The sequence below is a fragment of the Triticum urartu genome, chromosome 6, assembly GCF_003073215.2.
Source record: "Triticum urartu cultivar G1812 chromosome 6, Tu2.1, whole genome shotgun sequence".
NCBI lineage: Eukaryota > Viridiplantae > Streptophyta > Magnoliopsida > Poales > Poaceae > Triticum > Triticum urartu.
Window position 1 is genome coordinate 324,619,367 of NC_053027.1, and position 21,940 is coordinate 324,641,306.

Here is a 21,940-nt window from a genome sequence, read left to right on the forward strand (position 1 = left end):
CATGGTGTCATGCCGGTGACAAGATGATCATGGAGCCCCAAGATGGAGATCAAAGGAGCTATATGATATTGGCCATATCATGTCACTATTATTTGATTGCATGTGATGTTTATCATGTTTATGCATCTTATTTGCTTAGAACGACGGTAGTAAATAAGATGATCCCTCATAATAATTTCAAGAAAGTGTTCCCCCTAACTGTGCACCGTTGCGACAGTTCGTGTTTCTAAGCACCACGTGATGATCGGGTGTTAGATTCTTACGTTCACATACAACGGGTGTAAGCCAGATTTACACACGCGAAACACTTAGGTTGACTTGAAGAGCCTAGCATGTGTATAGACATGGCCTCGGAACACAGAAGACCGAAAGGTCGAACATGAGTCGTATAGAAGATACGATCAACATGAAGATGTTCACCGATGTTGACTAGTCCGTCTCATGTGATGATCGGACACGGCCTAGTTGACTCGGATCATGTAATCACTTAGATGACTAGAGGGATGTCTATCTGAGTGGGAGTTCATAAGATGAACTTAATTATCCTGAACATAGTCAAAAGGTCTTCGCAAATTATGTCATAGCTCGCGCTTCAGTTCTACTGTTTAGTTATGTTCCTAGAGAATATTTAGTTAAAAGTTGATAGTAGCAATTATGCGGACTAGGTCCGTAAACTAAGGATTGTCCTCATTGCTTCATAGAAGGCTTATGTCCTTAATGCACCGCTCAGTGTGCTGAACCTCGAACGTTGTCTGTGGATGTTGCGAACATCTGACATACACATTTTGATAACTACGTGATAGTTTAGTTAAATGGTTTAGAGTTGAGGCACCGAAGACATTTTGAAACGTCACGAAACATATGAGATGTTTGGAGGGCTGAAATTGGGATTTCAGGCTCGTGCCCACGTCAAGAGGTATAAGACCTTCGATGATTTTCTTAGCCTGAAAACTAAGGGAGAAAAGCTCAATTGTTGAGCTTGTGCTCAGATTGTCTGAGTACAACAATCATTTGAATCGAGTGGGAGTTGATCTTCCAGATGAGAAAGTGATGTTTCTCCGAAGTCATTACCACCAAGCTGCTAGAGCTTCATGATGAACTATAATATATCAGGGACATATATGATGATCCTTGAGATATTCGCGATGTTTGACACCACAAAAGTAGAAATCAAGGAGCATCAATTGTTGATGGTTGGTGAAACCACTGGTTTCAAGAAGGGCAAGGGCACGAAGGGATACTTCATGAAACGGCAATTCAGCTGCTGCTCCAGTGAAGAAACCCAAGGTTGAACCCAAACCCGAGACTAAGTGCTTCTGTAATAAGGGGAACAGCCACTGGAGCAGAATTACCCTAGATACTTGGTAGATGAGAAGGCTGGCAAGGTCGATAGAAGTATATTGGATATACATTGTGTTGATGTGTACTTTACTAGTACTCCTAGTAGCACCAGGGTATTAGATACCGGTTCGGTTGCAAAGTGTTAGTAACTCGAAACAAAAGGCTACGGAATAAACGGAGACTAGCTAAAGGTGAGCTGACGATATGTGTTGGAAGTGTTTCCAGGGTTGATATGATCAAGCATCGCACGCTCCCTCTACCATCGAGATTGGTATTAAAACCTAAATAATTGTTATTTGGTGTTTGCGTTGAGCATAGACATGATTGGATTATGTCTATCGCAATACGGTTATTCATTTAAAGAGAATAATGGTTACTCTGTTTATTTGAATAATACCTTTGAATGGTCTTACACCTGAAATGAATGGTTTATTGAATCTCGATCGTAGTGATACACATGTTCATGCCAAAAGATAGTAATGATAGTACCACGTACTTGTGGCACTGCCACTTAAGTCATATCGGTATAAAACGCATGAAGAAGCTCCATGTTGATGGATCTTTGGACTCACTCATCTTTGAAAGGTTTGAGACATGCGGACCATGTCTATTGGTGTATATGCATGAAGAAACTCCATGCAAATGGACCGTTTGGACTCACTTGATTTTGAATCACTTGAGACATGCAAATCATACCACATGGGCAAGATGACTGAAAGCCTCGTTTTCAGTAAAATGGAACTAGAAAGCAACTTGTTGGAAGTAATACATTTTGATGTGTGCAATCCAATGAGTGCTGAGGCATGTAGTGGATATCGTTATGTTCTTACTTCACAGATGATTTGAGTAGATGTTGAGTATATTTACTTGATGAATCACGAGTCTGAATTATTGAAAGGTTCAAGTAATTTCAGGGTGAAGTTGAAAGATCGTCGTGACAAGAGGATAAAATATCTATGATATGATCATAGAGATGAATATCTGAATTATGAGTTTAGCACAGAATTAAGACGTTGTGGAAATTGTTTCACAACTAATACAGCCTGGAACACCATAGTGTGATGGTGTGTCCGAACATCATAACTGCACCCTATTGGATATGATGCATACCATGATGTCTCTTATCGAATTACCACGATAGTTTATGGGTTAGGCATTAGAGACAACCACATTCACTTTAAATAGGGCACCACGTAATTCCGATGATATGACACCGTATGAACTATGGTTTAGAGAAACCTAAGCTGTCATTTCTTAAAAGTTTGGGGCTGCGACGCTTATGTGGAAAAGTTTCAGGCTGATAAGCTCGAACCCAAAGCGGATAAATGCATCTTCATAGGACACCCAAAACAGTTGGGTATACCTCCTGTCTCAGATCCGAAAGCAATAAGGGATTGTTTCTGGAATCGGGTTCTTTCTCGAGGAAAAGTTTCTCTCGAAAGAATTGAGTGGGAAGATGGTGGAGACTTGATGAGGTTATTGAACCGTTACTTCAACTAGTGTATAGCAGGGCACAAAGAGTTGTTCCTGTGGCACCTACACCAATTAAAGTGGAAGCTTATGATATTGATCATGAGACTTCGGATCAAGTCACTCCCAAACCTCGTGGGATGACAAGGATGCGTACTACTTCAGAGTGGTACGTAATCCTGTCTTGAAAGTCATGTTGCTAGACAACAATGAGCCTACGAGCTATGGAGAAGCGATGGTGGGCACAGATTCCGATGAATGGCTCGAGGCCATAAAATCCGAGAGAGGATCCATGTATGAAAACAGAGTGTAGACTTTGGCAGAACGGCTCGATGGTCGTGAGGCTGCTGAGTACAGATGGATTTTAAAAGGAAGACGGACAATGATGGTAAATGTCACCATTAAGAAAGCTCGACTTGTCGTTAAGATGTTTTCTGACAAGTTCAAGGAGTTGACTACGGTAAGACTTTCTCACTCGTTGCGATGCTAAGAGTCTGTTGGAATTATATTAGCGATTACTGCATTATTTATGAAATCTTGCAGATAGGATGTCAAAACATTGTTTCCTCGACGATTTTCTTGAGGAAAGGTTGTATGTGATACAAACGGAAGGTTTTGTCAATCCTGAAAGATGCTAATAAGTATGCAAAGCTCCAGCAATCCTTCTAAGGACTGGAGTAAGCATCTCGGAGTTGGAATGTATGCTTTGATGAGATGATCAAAGATTTTGGGTTTATACAAAGTTTATGAGAAACTTGTATTTCCAAAGAAGTGAGTGGGAGCATTATAGAATTTCTGATGAGTATATGTTGTTAACATATTGTTGATCGGAAATGACATAGAATTTCTGGAAAGCATATAGGGTTATTTGAAAAATGTTTTTCAATGAAAAACCTGGATTAAGCTACTTGAGCATTGAGCATCAAGATCTATAAAGATAGATCAAAACGCTTAATGGTACTTTCAAATGAGCACATACCTTGACATGATCTTGAAGGTGTTCAAGATGGACCAGTCAAAGAAGGAGTTCTTGCCTGAGTTGTAAGGTATGAAGTTAAGACTTAAAGCTCGACCACGGCGGAATAGAGAGAAAGGACGAAGGTCGTCCCCTATGCTTAAGACGTAGGCTCTACAGTATGCTATGCTGTGTACCGCACCTGAAGTGTGCCTTGCCATGAGTCAGTCAAGGGGTACAAGAGTGATCCAAGAATGGATCACAGGACAGCGGTCAAAGTTATCCTTAGTAACTAGTGGACTAAGGAATTTTCTCGATTATGGAGGTGGTAAAAGAGTTCGTCGTAAAGGGTTACGTCGATGCAAGCTTAACACCTATCCGGATAGCTCTGAGTAGAGATACCGGATATGTATAATGGAGCAACAATTTAGTATAGCTCCAAGTAGAACAGTTATTTGGAATAGCTCCAAATAGAACGTGGTAGCTACATCTAGGAGATGACATAGAGATTTGTAAAGCACACACGGATCTGAAAGGTTCAGACCCGTTGACTATAACATCTCTCACAAGCATAACATGATCAAACCCAGAACTCATCGAGTGTTAATCACATGGTAATGTGAACTAGATTATTGACTCTAGTAAACTCTTTGGGTGTTAGTCACATGGGGATGTGACCTTGAGTGTTAATCACATATCGATGTGAACTGGATTATTGACTCTAGTGCAAGTGGGAGATTGTTGGAAATATGCCCTAGAGGCAATAAAAAATTACTTATTATTATATTTCCTTGTTCATGATAATCGTTTATTATCCATGTAGAATTGTATTGATAGGAAACTCACATACATGTGTGGATACATAGACAACACCATGTCCCTAGTAAGCCTCTAGTTGACTAGCTCGTTGATCAATAGATGGTTATGGTTTCCTGACCATGGACATTGGATGTCGTTGATAACGGGATCACATCATTGGGAGAATGATGTGATGGACAAGACCCAATCCTAAGCATAGCACTAGATCGTGTAGTTCGTATGCTAAAGCTTTTCTAATGTCAAGTATCATTTCCTTAGACCATGAGATTGTGCAACTCCCGGATACCGTAGGAATACTTTGGGTGTGCCAAACATCACAACGTAACTGGGTGGCTATAAAGGTACACTACAGGTATCTCCGAAAGTGTCTGTTGGGTTGGCACGAATCGAGACTGGGATTTGTCACTCCGTGTAAATGGAGAGGTATCTCTGGGCCCACTCAGTAGGACATCATCATAATGTGCACAAATGTGATCAAGGAGTTGATCACGGGATGACGTATTATGGAACGAGTAAAGAGACTTGCCGGTAACGAGATTGAACAAGGTATCGGGATACCGACGATCGAATCTCGGGCAAGTGTCGTACCGATAGACAAAGGGAATTGTATACGGGATTGATTAAGTCCTTGACATCGTGGTTCATCCGATGAGATCATCGTGGAACATGTGGGAGCCAACATGGGTATCCAGATCCCGCTGTTGGTTATTGACCGGAGAGTCATCTCGGTCATGTCTGCATGTCTCCCGAACCCGTAGGGTCTACACACTTAAGGTTCGGTGACGCTAGGGTTATAGAGATATTAGTATGCGGTAACCCGAAAGTTGTTCGGAGTCCCGGATGAGATCCCGGACGTCACGAGGAGTTCCGGAATGGTCCGGAGGTAAAGAATTATATATAGGAAGTGCTATTTCGGCCATCGGGACAAGTTTCGGGGTCATCGGTATTGTACCGGGACCACCGGAAGGGTCCCGGGGGTCCACCGGGTGGGGCCACCTGCCCCGGGGGCCACATGAGCTGTAGGTGGTGCGCCTTGGCCTATATGGGCCAAGGGCACCAGCCCCAAGAGGCCCATGCGCCAAGAGAAGAGGGAAAGGGAGAGTCCTAAAGGGGGAAGGCACCTCCGAGGTGCCTTGGGGAGGATGGACTCCTCCCCCCCTTGGCCGCACCCTTCCTTGGAGGAAGGTGCAAGGCTGCGCCCTCCCCCTCTTCCTTGGCCCTATATATAGTGGGGGGAAGGGAGGGCAACCATACCTAAGGCCTGGCGCCTCCCTCTCCCTCCCATGACACATCTCCCTCCTCCCGCAGTGCTTAGCGAAGCCCTGTTGGAATCCCGCTACTTCCACCATCACGCCGTTGTGCTGTTGGATCTCCATCAACCTCTCCTCCCCCTTGCTGGATCAAGAAGGAGGAGACGTCGCTGCTCCGTACGTGTGTTGAACGCGGACGTGCCGTCCGTTCGGCGCTAGGATCATCGGTGATTTGGATCACGACGAGTACGACTCCATCAACCCCGTTCTCTTGAACACTTCCGCGCGCGATCTACAAGGGTATGTAGATCCACTCCTCCCTCGTTGCTAGATGACTCCATAGATAGATCTTGGTGACACGTAGGAAAATTTTGAATTTATGCTACGTTACCCAACAGCCAGCACCGCGAAGCGCGCGATGAAGAGGCCGCAAACTCCTCCCAGGAGGCCACCGAAGACCCTGGCAAGCCGAGAAGCTAGGCACGTGGTGCACCCACAAGGGCCATGGGAAGCCAGTTCGTCATAACTTTGTCGTCGCCGCCGGCTGCCGAAACAGCCTCCTCATATGCTCGGAGAAAACCTGTCGGGTCCGCCACGCCATCGTATCGGGGCGGTAGCTCCGACCTGAACTTGGGTGGCCATTGCACCTGCCGCAGGTCGGGGGTGAAAGCTCGGAGGCCCACGACTCCCTCGAAAGCACCCGTCGGCCCGGTCGATGGAGCAACGCCCGCCATGAGAGCCGAACAGCGGAGCGCAACGAATAGAGGGGCGGATCTTCGACGCACCCCTACCTGGCGCGCCAAATGTCGGATTTCGGGCTCCGCGGACCCTGGCTAGATTCGAACTCTGGGGTGCGTGCAAAGAAATTAACCTCCCCAGTCTGCCTACCCGCTAATTCCATCATAACTCGGTGAACAGGAAGGAAATGGGACACAACAGTTTACCCAGGTTCTGGCCACCTTGCGGTGTAAAACCCTACTCCTGCTTTGTGGTGGATTGGCCTCGAGGTGGGCTGAGGATGAACTAGTACAGTGGAAGAACAACCTCAGGAAGTCTGTTCTTGTGTTGGTGTGAGCTGGTGAGGGTTCGGATGGATCGGATCCTTCTCGCCCTTCCTATGGTGGTGGCTAAGTCCTATTTATAGTGGCCTTGGTCCTCTTCCCCCAAAATGCAGGCGGGAAGGGATCTCACAACGACCAAATTCAAAGTGAGACAACTAGTACATCTTATCCTGACAAAAGTAGTCTTCGCCTGCAAAGCTTCTGGTCGTGACGCCATGGTGGGCTCGGCGATGACCTTCGTCCTGCCGTCCTAGCAGTCTTGGTCTTGTTGCATGGGAATGGAAACCTTTGACTGACTCCTCGGGACTTCGCGCCTGCGCTTGCCTTCTTAGCACCAAAGAGGAAACTATTGTCCTATGCCCGCTAGCGCCCACCTGGTCTTGGTCGTCATGGCTCACGTCATCCGAGCCTCGTGAGGTGAGGCTTGCATAGAAATCTCCGCTCCTCAGGAGCCAGCCTGAGGAGGCAGCTCCCACTAGAGATCTTGGTGTCGTCTGCCTCGCGAGGCTTAGCCCCTTGCGAGGGTCTTGAGTTGTTGATGCCGAAGGTGGGCCATACCAGGAGGTCGATGGAGCCACGCCATGGGGCCATAGGCAGGCAAGTCTGAGTATCCCCGTTTTCAGAACGTCGATAGACGCCACGAGAAATGGTGCTAGGGTCGTCGTAGGGCTGCGTTCATGCACGCATTGGGTTTCTACGGGCTCCAAGAGCCAAGCTCGGACGCAAGCTGCGACAGCAGTGGCTATGGCGAGGACAAAGTGGGGAGGCGGCAAGCAAGCTGGAGGACGAATTCGAAGGGGGGAATAGAGGGGTTGGAGGCGCAGCTCACCAAGGGAGCTCACGGTGGCTCGTTGAGTGATCGGGAGCGCAGTACGGTGCCGGAGTTGAGGGAGATGGCCGACGGAGATCTGAGGAGGAGGACGACGCGGTCCGGCACTAGGGTGGCTCCGGCCTTGAGTTAGTGGTCGAGGGAGACAAAGTAGACGCTTGTCAATCTCCTCGACAGGTCGGGGCGGCGAGATGCGACTGGTGGCTATGCGGGCGTGCGAGCGGAGGTGACGGCAGCGGCAACCATGGCGAAGAGGAAGATAGAGGCGCAAGGGGGAGTGGATCCGGGCAGCTAGAGTTCCAGGGGGCGCGGTTCGACCTTATCGTGTGGGCGGCACGGTGGATGGCCGCCACGGCGATGGCTGGCATCGGCGGTGGCCACGACCTGCTGCCCCCTATAGCAGAGGTAGACGACTAGGGGGGCGGGCTTGGCCGCCTGGTGGGCTAAAACCCAGGGGGCAGGCCGTCTCTTCCCTTTTTTGTTTTCTTTTATTTGTTTTCTGTTTCTATTTCTTTTTAAAACAAAATAGTTTTATAAAACATAAAACTTGCACCTAAATTAGTATTATATATTAGGCCACTGCCACAAAAGTTTTGCACTTATTTAAATTAGTTTAGGATTTTTATAATTTTAAAAGCATTTAAATTATTGTTTTGCCCTTTGTTTTATTTATTTTAGGGCACTTAACCATTTTATTAAATGTTGGTTTCACCACCATAATTATCTATGGATTATTTTCCATATTAAGAACATTTAAGTTTTCATGTTTGTGATTTTTTTATGTCACTTATTATTTGAATTTGAATTCAAAGTGGGATCTGAAATGAGATATGGAATCAAAGGTGATCAACACACTGTTTAGCAAAATGATTTAGCTTAATCACATGGGTTACTGTAGCTCAAAATACAAGGGTGTTACACCGTTTCTATTGTTTCGGCTAATCGCAAACAGTTCATCCGAGTGAAATAAATACTGTATATCACACACACCTCGATCTGATTGATCGTCGCCGCAGACTTGGCTGCCGCCGCCGAACGCAGCCAAGGCCACTGCCCGAAGCAGGGCCGGCCGCCGCACCCGCCACCATTGCCGCCCTAAGTCGAGGCGGTCGCCGCGCTGCCACCGGTCAAGGTAGGCCCGCCACGCCACCAAGGCCAGATCGGCCGTGCCACCACATGCCACGGCGCTCCGCACCGCCCCCATGGCGCAGGAGAGAGGGAAGGCCCCTACCACCGCCGTCAGCCCCCGGGCTATAGGCCGGCGGCGTCCTTTGACGGCGGCGGAGGGAGGGATGGAAGGACGGGGAGCCCCCGTCGGCTAGGGTTGCGATCCTGCCCGAGTCGCCCGAGCGGGGGCGACACGTGGGGAGCGGGGGTGGGGTCGCCCTTACTAGTCTCCCTTGCTCTGATCGTTTATGCCTTTCCCTTGCCCTTTAAGCTTTTTGTTGGGTCAACATGATGACATCTTAGTAATCTAGTAAGGTATTTGATGGGCTCCCCTCTGGTAAAGAGTTGCTTCATGGCATTATGAATATATATATATATATATATATATATATAGAGAGAGAGAGAGAGAGAAAGAGAGAGTACTTTCCATCTGGTCAAAATAGCTCCCATTCATTACTAATTTGTACAATTTTTTTTGAAACTCATTACTAATTGTACATAAATCCTTGTTTTTTATTGGCGCAATTTCCTTTCCTTAAGACAAGAATTTCTAAGGAAACTAAAATGGCATGTTCCTTTTTAAAATCAGAATAATAGTGCATCCAACAGAGAAAGGTGTGTACATATCCCTCTGAGGGCAAACAAATGATGTGACTTATGTATGGCTTATTGGTCAACAAATCTACGTACACAAGAATATCACATAAGTGGATCTACCTTGTTCCTTGATTTTTTCTTTGACAGGTGGACTTCATATTCCTTGGTGACACACACATGGCCAGATTCACTTGGCAAGCCACACTTTTTTTTTACCAGGAAGCTACACTTATTTGCTGCGGGATTCTCGTGACAAGAGGGCTATGTTCCATTAGATACCCGGGTTGTTATTGGTGGAATATATGAGTGCTCAATGGGATTTTATTTATGCAAAATAAAATTCAGACAAAATTTGTTCTTTACAAGTATTCTAGATAGAAAACATTTGCATTTACGGCACCTAGTTATTTAACAAACAATCCCAATTATGGATTGAAGAAACAATACTCCCTCCTTTCCGGTTTATAGGGCTCATCTCAAAAAGTTTGTTTTTCCTAAGTCTTAATTCTACTACTCCCCCTGTTTAGGTGTACAAGTCATCTTACGTAAACCAAATAATCCAAAAACACTTGGACGCAGTGCATTAACTTTCACCTCGTTTCTTCTTTCTTGACATAAATAAAGGAATCAAACAATAAGAGATGTGGGCTTGTATGACTTCAATAACTTGAGACTTTCAGACACGACATGCAGTGGTCAGTTCATTGCATGCAATGCTATTAATTAGCAAATAAGCATTAAAATCTCTCGTTTTCTCCTTCGCCTTGGTCACAGTGCACAACCTAAGATGACTTATACACCTAGAAAGAGGGATTAGTACTTAGGCTGGTTGTAATGGAGAGTATCATACGATACTAGTGTATGATACTACCTTTCTAATGCATAGTACTCCCTCCGTCTAGGTGTATAAGTCATCTTAGGTTATGCACCGCGATCAAGGCAGAGGGGAAAACAAGAGAACTTAAATTTTTTGCTAATTAATAGCATTGCATGCAATGAACTAAGCACTGCATGTCGTGTTTGGTAGTCTCAAGTCATTGAAAGCATGCACGACCCTTATCTCTTATTGGTTGATATGTCACAAAACAAGAAACGAAGTAGGAGTTAATGTACCATGCCTAAGTGTTTTGGGATTATTTGGTTTTTGTAAGGTGACTTATACACCTAGACGGAGGGAGTATCATATATTAGTATCATGTAGTACTTTATTTATTGCCATGCATGACACATAGTAGCATAACATTTATTATGATACAGTATCGTGATATAATACTCAATCATCTTTTTCTTCATTTAATTCTATGAAACCTCATCAAAATAGCCTAATTGGCATGCATGATACTAGGTATGATACTCCCATTACGACCAGCTCATCACATGTTCAGATTTTAAGGTGTATTAAATCACTACATGCAAGGATGGAGAAAAAACTCATCAATGCATGTAGAAGTTCTTGGTCATTAAGTAAACATGTGTGCATGTGGTGTAATTAATGCATCGGTATACACAAAATTTTGAGGAAAACGAGAGTACTAATTAAGTACTTTTGCAAACTACGGAATTAATTCCACCATTCATCATCTCCCTTGGTGGAAGAGATTTTTAAATTAAGCCCTATAAACTGAAAAAGGGGAGTACATAATTTAAAATTAAAGAACTTGCGCTTACATATCAAAAGTCAGTTGGTTGTCGTACTGTCTAGGAACAATAATACAAAGATCTTAATTCAAACAAATGAATGCTGTTTTTAGGTAAGTGGATAGCTATTAAAGGACCTCTTTGGTTCAAAGGAGAAGTAGAGGGGGAAAAGTAGGAATAGATATATACTTTTTGTGATAGTACAATTCATGCATTTAGTTCAAATGAATGGGGCAAAGGAAAAAGGGAGGAAATTTCATTTGATCTCAGTTTCAAAGAAAACGCAGGAATGCTAACATTCACTTGGACTTTCTTTTTTCAAATTTCTATGCACGAAAAACGAGACTAAGATCTGTAGTGGTATATTAAGAATCTAACAATACATTTTCATGTGCTTGAACTTTAATTTGGCTATGTTTATCAGGATTTTTTAATTTTTTCAATTCATATGAACCAAACAACCCAAGTTGATAGAATTCATGTGTTCTTTAAATCCTGCAAACCAAGGAACCAAACAACCCAAGTTGATAGAATTCATGTGTTTTTGGTTATAATTTCTACAGTTTTCCATATGGATTGTTCAAGATTAAGCAAGCCTATGCGGTGGCACAGGTTGATGACTAGTATGTGAACATGAGAAACAAAAGGAAGAATATAAGGTGCTAGCCTCTCACCTCAACTGCAAAATCAGTTATGAGACACAAGAATATAACCGAAACAATAACTGATGTAGACAACGATACATATCAGAAACAATCCTGATGCGGACATGTTATTTAACAAGATCCGAAATGGTATGCAATAATTCCCACGGAAATCCTTCGAGATGCGACGTTAAGGAAGAAAGCTAATTAAAACACATAACCTTTCTAACGTGCCGGCTGCGCGGTCCAGCGGCCGTGATTAGAACGGTGACGGGCGGCCACCGGCTGTGCCTGGGTTCCATCTGTAGCTGGCAGCTTCAGGCGGGAGCTGCACGTTGCCGAGGAGGTTCGGTGGCAGCCCTTCGAAGAGGCTTGGATCCACGTCTCCGCCGGCCATCTGAGATGCTTGCTGCCCCGCAGCCAGCATCCCGGCGCTGTCTGCCTGCCCTTGCGCTGCAAGCAACTCGTCTTCCTCCAACGGCAATCGCTCGTAGACAGCGTTCGCGAAGGAAGCTGCCATTATCACCACCGGCCCCGCAGCGGTCAGCGAGCCGACAACGGTGCCGCCCACCACCTGCCCCTTCCCGCCGGCAAGGTAGACGGTGAGCCCTGTGGCTTCCGGTGGTGCTGGAGGGGGTAGGAAGGAGCCAGACAGTGAGAGTATCTCGAACCGGCCGTGGAGGGCGACAACCGCGCCCTGCGAGGCAGGCTGCCGCAGCGTGACGTTGGTCACGGTGCCCGCGCCGCTCAGCACGCAGACCCCGCGTTGCCGGCGGCGGGCGAACGCCGTGATGCTCTCGGAGATGTCGCACCCGCCCGCGACCTCCATGACGTGCGTCCGGAGCGTGTTAGCGCTGTCCCGCGTAATGATGATTGGAGGCTTCGGCTTGTTCTTGGACCCGGCCGGGCGGCCCCTCGGTCGGCGCGATCCGTTCTCGCCTCCATCCTGCAGTCCGCCACCTGAAGGGGAAATCAGAGCAAGCTCACCGCCGCTGCCGTTGCCGTTGCCACTGTTCTCGTCATCCTCGTGGCCGTGCTTGGTGCCGTGGCCGCCGAACGGAGAGCCGCCGCCATGGTCGTCCTCCGACTTGAGATGCAGCTGCTGCTGCTGGAGATGGTGATGGAAATCACGGGTGTTGAAGGGTGGAGGAAGATGGTGACCGTGGATGGATGCAGTAACCGGATCCATGCTCCCGACCTAGCTACCTAGGTTATCCTTTCTTGCTCAGCTCTCTCTCGTTTGTCTTGCTTTTCTTTATTCCGCCTCTATCTTATCTACAGACAAACCTCTCATGTGGCAAGGGACGACGAAACCTACGAGATGGAACAGTGGCAACGAAAGCAAAGGGGGAGTAAATAAGTGGGAGTAGAGGGAGGAGAGGAACTGGCAAATTATTAAGCAAGGAAAGCTGTGGCTGGATTGCAGTATGATATTGCGGCAAGGAAAAGATGTAAAGGAACGGCGGTCTGCCCCCTTTCCTTCACTCTCCCCCCACTTTGTCGTTTGATGATTAAAATAAAATAATGATATGAAGGAGAGAGGAAGAGAAGGACACGACCACCACCGCGCGTCCGCTACTACCCCTCATGCCCTCACCAGACAAAACAATGGGAGAGAGAGAGAGAGAGAGAGAGAGAGGCCAGTTTGCCAAACAAAAACAAAAGAAAAAGAATTGACCTACAATTTCTACCCTCCCTCTCGCTCTTTTGGATGTTTGGGCTAGCTTCTTGGGAAATCCGTTTGTATACAACACGATCGAGTGTGTGTTTAGGGCATATCTTTATATATAATCCTGTTCACAAAAATGTTTATGCCATCACCAACAAGTTATCATCAACTATTCCAATAAGTTGGCCTATCCAATACGAGACGGCAGAATAATTATGCTTGCTCTCTAATTTTCACCTTAGAGCTTGTGGAAGGGTGGTTGATTAATTTACATACTCAGTCTTTAGTCCCTCCCCATTTTATTTTATGCTACATCATCAGTTGTCCTACCTGACAAATTTTATCAGCAATTATGTTACATGTATTGAAGATGCCCTTAGTGGTCGAGCCGCTGACTCTTTGTTCTCAATGATCAAAACTGAGTGCCTTATCTAATCTATAAACAAAAATATGTCTGTGTCACTGGCATGGATTATGAAATGTTGTATATCCTCTGTTTTTAAATATAAAACGTTTTGACAGTTTAAATTGAAGTGAAGCAGCACTTGGTTTTCACAAATACCTCATCCAAAGATTTATTTAGGGTGTGACTATAAAAATATAAGTGTAGTGTGTGGCCTGCAATTTACCTTCATTGATCCATATTAAAGATTAAAGAGACCGACACGCCTAATAGTTGGTTCCAAGCTTTATGTCTTCTGCAAGAAAAGGCGGCTAGGGTTTTTGCGTCCCGTCGGCGGTGCCGCCAATCTGGCACGTGTTCTGTGGTCTTAGGCTATGGGTGTGTGGTGGATCCCTGCCCTTGCCGGCGGGAGGGCTCCGTTTTTAGGTGCTTCTTCAAGTTTTGTTAGGGTTTGTGTCCTGCCCAGGAAGACGAGACGACAAGGACTTCTTGAAGATGAAATAAGGTTCTTCATGCCTAGCCTCCGTCCCGATTGTGTGTGTGTAGCATTGTCAGAGCGCGCGTGGAGGTGTGTCACTGGCGGATCTCACGGGATTTAGTCGGTGGTTGTTTTTCATGTATCCGCTCGGATCCGATCTTTGTTCGTCTTTGTTCATGTGTTTTCAGGTTGGATCCTTCCGATCTAAGTTTCTCTTCATAGGCGGCGGTTTTTGTTCTGGTGCATTGATCCGGGTCTTAGCATGACGATTTCTTAACTCTCTACTACAACAAGTTATGCCCGACTCCGATGAGGGAGGGACGATGACGGTTGCACGCCTTCGACTTTTCAATGTTTGTAGTCATCGCTAGGTGGTCTACGGATCTGAATGCAATTTTTATTATTTCTTGTGTTTGATGTACTGCCATGATTGGAGATGAATAGAGCGTCAAAAAAAAGATTAAAGAGACTGAGTGAGTGCGTGAGTGAGAGGATCAAACGGGTATTGGGCACGTTGCGTGGGACATGGAGCTGCTTCCGTGATGTGCTCGAGGCGCAAGCTCCTAGTGCAACTGGACTGTTGAAAGTTAAAAGTTGAAACTCCAACACACTCCCACTTATCTCTTCGATCATTTTTAATTCCATTTTCAAAACCCATCGATACTTCTGTAAAACCTGGCAGCCAATCTGACAAGGCTTCTTCCGGAACAGCACTTGGAACAAATTAAAGCTCGCCGATCAAGGCCCACCACACAACCAAGAGTCATTTTCATGCAGCGTGTAGTATGCGGTTGCTCAATGATGGCATGAAAGGGACTAAGTAGAGTTGGATGGGGCAGGGGATATTCCAAGACATGACCTGAACTATCATGGCAAGGCCAGAGCCTGGAGCTGCCTAGCTTTGTCCCCCGCCTAAACTTCCTTAGCTTTGGCACTTGTGCACGCAGGAAGAACGGAAATGTGGCCGGAGTTGTTGCCTGTGCAAGCTAGCTTTGTGGCCGATCGTGCTGGCGTGCGTTTGGCATCCAGACAGCCTGGTTCTGGGAACTCTAACCCTAACTAATTAATGATAGAGTCTGCTCGCTCGCTGTTGATTGGGGGGGGGGGGCCCTGTAGTCGTTGTGGCCTCCCACTCCTCCTCCCCGCACAAGGAGCACTCGCCATTGGCCCGCGTATCGCTGCCTGATTGGTCGGCGTGAGACTTCATTGTTGTTTATATAATCCTCTCCCGCCCCCGAGCTCGACAATTTAGGTGCCATTATTAGTCGTTGGATTATTAGCAGTAAACAATGTGTGCATGCTGAGACGACTTTTACGGTAAGAAAGGTAGCATGCCCCCCGGCGCAGCTCATCTCTCGATGGAGTAGTTTGGACTGTGCATTAAGTGTTACTCCCTTCGGTCTTTTTTATTCTGCATATTAGGTTTGTCCGAAGTCAATCTCATTCAACTTTGACCAAATTTATATAAAAAATTATAAATATTCACATAACAACACCAATATTTTTAGATTCATCTTAAAATATATTTTCATATTATATTTATTAGATAGTATAGATGCTAATAATTTTTAATATAAATTTAGTCAAACTTAACAAAGTTTGACTTTCGGCAAAATCAATGTGCAGAGTAAAAAAGACCGGAGGGAGTACTACCAACCAGGTTTTGTTCACATGCACTAGCCGACACCGACGCCGACGCCAACGCCGTCCACATTCTTGCAAATCGTTGGAATTGTGCTGCATATTTATACAAGAATTGGTATACTACACATTGCACACAAACTTGAGATGCATTCTGCGCTTTAGTGCCAGAACTTCTTTTTAGAGTACGTCGATGGCGTATTATATTTTCACTTTTTCTTCGGTACAACCCCCTAAACACATAGACGGACCAGATCTGCCCATACCCCTTCCGAAACGTGGAACACATTTTTAAATTCCGAAAAAAGATTAGTTAATTCTGAATTTCTTTTGAAAACACAAACAATTTTGAAACCCTCATTTTTTTAAACATGAACATTTTTTGGTATTTTTGGAATTTTTTGAGAAATACGAATACGAAAATAAATGGATGAACATTTTTTTTGAACTTTGCGATTTTGAAAATGGAAAACAAAAAAGAAAAGATTCATGAACCTTCTTAAACGTCTAGAGGTTCCCAAAACCGGCATCTACAGAGGCAATGGAAAAATTAAAATGGGCTCGCCCATGTTCACTCGTATCAATTGGGCATGTGCGAAACAACGACTATTTGACGTGATATGCGTCTAATAGCCCCCCCCCCCCCCCAAAACAGGCGTCGGACGGGGTCAATGATGTCACCTAGTTAGGTCAATGCCAATGCCAATGTATTTTTTTCTTTTTTGTCAAACAACTTTGTATGGTGCCTTGAATTGGCCATATAAGCTCAAGGAATAAATTTGGGTCATGTGATGGATGCCGGAAAAAAATGTGGTCTCAAACGGACCCTTCTCGACTACCCGAACACTCTCCGTTGAATATGGTCTACTTTTGGACATGCATAAAATAGAACTAACTTTTGCCAGTAGGCGGGCATACCCATGGTAGGCACCCATCCCATGTTTGAGTTAATTCTGACACCGTATGCAAGTTGTGTCACGTCGAACCATTTATTGACCATTTTTTCATGGAGAAAATTCCAGAAAATGCAAGAATTGTCGGAAACTCAAACAACTTGGCATGGTGCTTTGAATTGGTCATACAAGGCCATGAATAAAAACGAACTCTCAAACAGACTGTTTTGGCCTACTCGAACTCCCTCTGTTGAACATGATCTATTTTTTTACATGCATGAACTGACCCTAACTTTTGCAAGTAGGTGGACATGCCCATGGTAGTCGTCTATGCCAAGTTTGAATGAATTTTGACACCGTATGCAAGTTGCGTCACGTCCGGCCATTTATCGTCGAAAACTTCAAAAAATGCAAGAATTGTTGAAAACTTTAACATGGTGCCTTGAATTGGTCATACAATACCAAGAAAAAAGTTTAGCCATTTTAGAGATGTTGTGAAACGAAGTGCTCCCAAATAGATCCTTCTGGCCTACTCAAACACCCTCTGTTGAACACATTCTATTTTTTGACATGTGTAAAATGAACCCAACTTTTGAAAGAAGGTGGTCATACCCATAGTACGCATTCATGTCAGGTTTGAATAAATTCCGAGACCATAAGCAAGTTGCGTCATGTCCGTCCATATATTGGGTATTTTTCACGGAGAAAACTTGAGAAAATGCAAGAATTGTCAAAAACATAAACATCTTGGCTTGGTGCCTTGAATTGATCATATAAGATCATGTTTATGGCGCTTGGGCACCGAGGTGGACGATGGCCATCGGAGGTGGAGAGGAGGGCAAGGGATATGATGTGTGCAAGGGTGAACGCCACGAAATTAGAACATATGACCTTTTGGGAGCGGGTGTGCAAAAAGTTGTCACATCGAAGTAGTCAATCTTGCACCCCGTGCAAGTCAAAGCTGATGCAGCGTAGATAGGACTAGGGCGACACACTTGGCAAACTGTTAGGACCCATATATGCATTTTCATAGCATTCAGACTAATTTGACACACACCAAATAGTTTTAAGACTTATGGTGTATTTATCTCTTCAAAATATATTCAGGAATTTGAAAAAATGTTTGGCGCTTCAAAAAAATTCACATTTTTTTCTAGTTTACAAACTTTTCTCAGAAAATAAAAAACACACCCTTTTTCCAAAATTTATTCACATATTAAAAAATGTTCGTGGAGTTTCAAATAACGTTCGCGCTTTCAATTTTTTTTGAATTTTTTAAAAATTCCTAATTTCAATTTGTTTTGTTCACAAATACAAAAAAGTGTTCGAGGAAATTCAGAAAACCTTTTTGGTTTCAATTTTTGTTTGACTTATTGAAAAAATATTTGAAAATTCCAATTGTTGTTCGTGTTTTCTAAAAGTTATTGGTTTTCAAAATTGTGTTCGTACTGTTCAAAAAATGTTCATGTTTTATCATTCTGAACAATCTTTTAAGGACACGAACATTTAAAAAAATTCTTGTACGTTTTCTGAAAATGCAATTTTTTTAATTTATGAACAAAATTGGGAAAAAAAGAATATTTTCTAAAATTTTAAAAGCGTTCACATTTTTTTGGAAAAGAAACAAAACTTGAAAGAGGAAAGAAACAAAAAAAAAGAAAAAGAAACAGAGGAAAGAATGGTTCCTTACACGGCGTCGTATCAGGTGAATCCGGCATCCCTCGTGAATCCGTGCATCCTCCTGTTTCCAGCCACCCGATCTGGATCGTGCGTATCTAGTCTATTTGATGAAATTTTCTACTAAAGCGCCCGCTCCAGCCCTCTTCTTTGCAAAGTACACCCTGTATAAATTGAAACATCCCAAGTTGAATCAAGATCTGGATCCCTGTATGTGATGTTGCGGTCGCCGTCGGGAGAACCAGCCCTCTTCCTTTCGCCGGGGCAACGCACCCACGCTGGTTCTCCCGGCGGCGACGAGGTTAGCGCCGGGGCACCGCTCGTGATGCGTCCCCACATAAAATCCGCATGTGTCCTCCGTTGCCGCAGTCAAGATGTACTTGTACAGCCTTGGCAGTTCCGGATCGCCATATCGTCCAAGTTCCTAGCGAGTCTCTGCACCACCGATGGCGCCCGGCGGCCGCAATATCCTCACCTTCTGATTTACACTCTCCCCTCCACCTGATGGCGCCGGCCTGCTACTGACTCGTGTGGGTGCCGAATACAGCCCCGAACCTCCTTGCAGACGCATCCACATCTCTGCATCTTACCTGCTCTTGTTTGATGTACACATAGAACTTGCAGATTGACCATCTGGAGTAAATAGCATAAAACTACTACTTTACGGGTTAGGGTTTCAAAAAACTACCGAATTTATTTTTTTCGCTGATAACTACCAAGTCAGGGGTTGGCTGTTTCACAAAACCCCAAATCCTCTTTGTTCAAAAGTTAAACATGTTTATGACAGGTCGGGCCTGCTACTAAATGCACGGTTTGGTTGACCGTTTGTTTGACCGTTAACTGACATGTGGGGTCCACATGTCAGTGTCTCTTCCTCATTTTTCCAGAATAACCCTTGTAAGTTTTTTGAAAAAAGCAACCGGGTCCCTATATGTTTTTGAAAAAAAGCAATCGGGTCCCTAAGAAGCTGCACAACCCGCCCCGAGCAATGGCGCCGGCGGCTCGCCGGCGGCCAGGTCGCGGCCCAGGCCAAAGAAGCCGTGCGGCCGAATGCTGCTGCTGCTCCTTGCTGGCCCCGTCCTGAGCAACAACGCTGACGGCTAGCCGGCGGCCAGGACGTGGCCCAGGCCGAAGAAGCCGCGCGGGCAAACGCTGTTGCTGCTCCTTGCCGGCCTCGCCTTGAGCAACGGCGCCGGCGGTCAGGTCGCGGGCCAGGGCGAAGAAGCTGCGTGGCCGAACGCTGCTGCTGCTCCTTGCCGGCCCCATGGTGGCGGAGGCGGCCGACGAATGGGCCAGCCCACGCATTGGCCATGCCCAGGATCTTGGACACCCGCGCGGCGGCTCCTGTGCCCGACGAGGTAGTCGCTGCTGCGGCTCCTGTGCCCAACGAGGAGGGGCTCGAGCTACTCTGGCTGGTGGTGGTGGCGGCGGCCTGCACACAAGCCGCCCATGGCGGCGACGACCACGGGCAGAGCCCTTTGGAGGCGCGGCGGCGACAATTCAAGGACCTGATTGCTTTTTTTAAATGATTGCAGGGACCCGATTGCTTTTTAAAAATATTTGTAGGGGCTAATCCGTAAAAATCTGTGGATGAGACACTGACATGTGGACCCCACATGTCAGTTAACGGTCAAACAAATGGTCAACCAAACGGTGCATTTAGTGGCGGGCCCGACCTGTCATAAACATGTTTAACTTTTGAACAAAGAGGATTTGGGGTTTTTTGAAACAGCCAACCCCTGACTTGGTAGTTATCAGCGAAAAAAATAAATTCGGTAGTTTTTTGGAATTCTAACCCGTAAAATAGTAGTTTTATGCTATTTACTCGACCATCTGCTGTGGATTGTGAGTTGTATACTGCAATTGTTGCTTGTTGGGTGTACATGTAGCTTCAGAATTTATAATGTGAACTTGTAGTGTGAATCACGTAGGGAACATCTCAGCAATAGCATTCAACAAAAGAAATTAAACAGTCGTTTTGTTCAGAATTTTGTAGTCAACAACAAGCATTCATTTTCTGAATTTTGCATTCACCAACAAGCATTCACTTCTTTCTGAATTTTGTAGTCCCGTTTTGAGGCTCGATTGACACACCCAAACGAGATCAATTAAACTGAAATTGGCAAGAGGAGGTCATCTGAAAATAACAAAGCTACATGGTCATGGACTGACGGTAGTGGTCATCTACTGATCCACACGCTGTCGTCGTCGCAATTGTCAGGTTGTCGAAATGTGCTGGTCTTGGGTCGTGGTCAGAAATGGACAGAGATCGTTGACGACGGATGCACAGTTCGGCTGCTAGTCCTGGGCTCCTGGGAATGACCGGGACCCATGGCAACAAGCTAGATCGAGGGAGAGCACCGCGCATTGCAACCAGGGGAGATCTTGGTGCGCCCGTTGAGGGAGAGCTTCACGCCTGAGAGGCAACGGTCAACACACATGGATCTCCGCCTGAGAGGTTACCGCCGCTGGGATGTGGTGGCCGCCTCCGGCGTATCTTCGTGGTGGTGCCGCCTATCACTAGTCTTTGTGGCAGGTTGTAGTTGCTGGAACATGGTGTTCGTGGCCGTGGCGGCCATGCCGTCGTTGGGATGCAGTTCGCAGCCGTGATTGGGGATTGGGGGTAGGGAATTTTTAAGAGAGAGTGCTTCGGCTGGGGGTTTCTGGAAAATTCACACCTAAACATGAGATGGAAGCGGGCGTGTTTCTGCAAAATAAGCGCCGACGCACAGGAGGCAGGGGATTTAGATCGGACAGCCAGCGATGACAGGATACAGGGATGCAGAAGGGATACCGGATTTACACTAAACCGGTTGCTGTAATTATTCTTATAGCTAGCGTTTCTCTTTTGAGAATAGCAAACTCATCAGCTGGACTGGTTAGCGAGTAGCGCTTAACAAACCGAGGTGCATGGTTCGAATCCTTTTGCAGTCATTTCTTTATTGGTCGTTTTTCCACAGCTTTTCAGGCGATAATGGGCCGGCCCAGTCGGGAGGCTCTCCCTCTGCGGCTCAAACACAGCGCGCGTTGTATTGGGCCATTCATTGTACCGAAGCGGGACTCTTATATTTTTATAGAAGGTTCCAAAGAAGTTGTTGAAAGAAGTGGACAAGGCTTGACGCCGCTTCCTCTGGATGCAGGATCAGGAACTCACGGGAGGGAGCTGCAAAGTGAATTGGAGTCGAGTTTGCTCCCCGTTGGATCACGACGGTCTAAGCATCCTGGACATGTAGAAATTCATCAGCTGGACTGGTTAGCGAGTAGCGCTTAACAAACCGAGGTGCATGGTTCGAATCCTTTTGCAGTCATTTCTTTATTGGTCGTTTTTCCACAGCTTTCACGCGATAATGGGCCGGCCCAGTCGGGAGGCTCTCCCTCTGCGGCTCAAACACAACGCGCGTTGTATTG

The 21,940-nt window shown here is 45.7% G+C and overlaps 1 protein-coding gene across 1 annotated transcript; it reads right to left on the reverse strand.

Annotated features, from left to right (window-relative positions):
• Window positions 1–11,836: 11,836 nt before the first annotated feature.
• On the reverse strand, window positions 11,837–13,229 carry LOC125517380 (AT-hook motif nuclear-localized protein 24-like). Its single transcript, XM_048682574.1, has one exon. The coding sequence runs from the start codon at window positions 12,958–12,960 to the stop codon at window positions 12,031–12,033; it is 930 nt and encodes a 309-aa protein (XP_048538531.1). The 5' UTR covers window positions 12,961–13,229; the 3' UTR covers window positions 11,837–12,030.
• Between the last annotated feature and the right edge of the window lie 8,711 nt (window positions 13,230–21,940).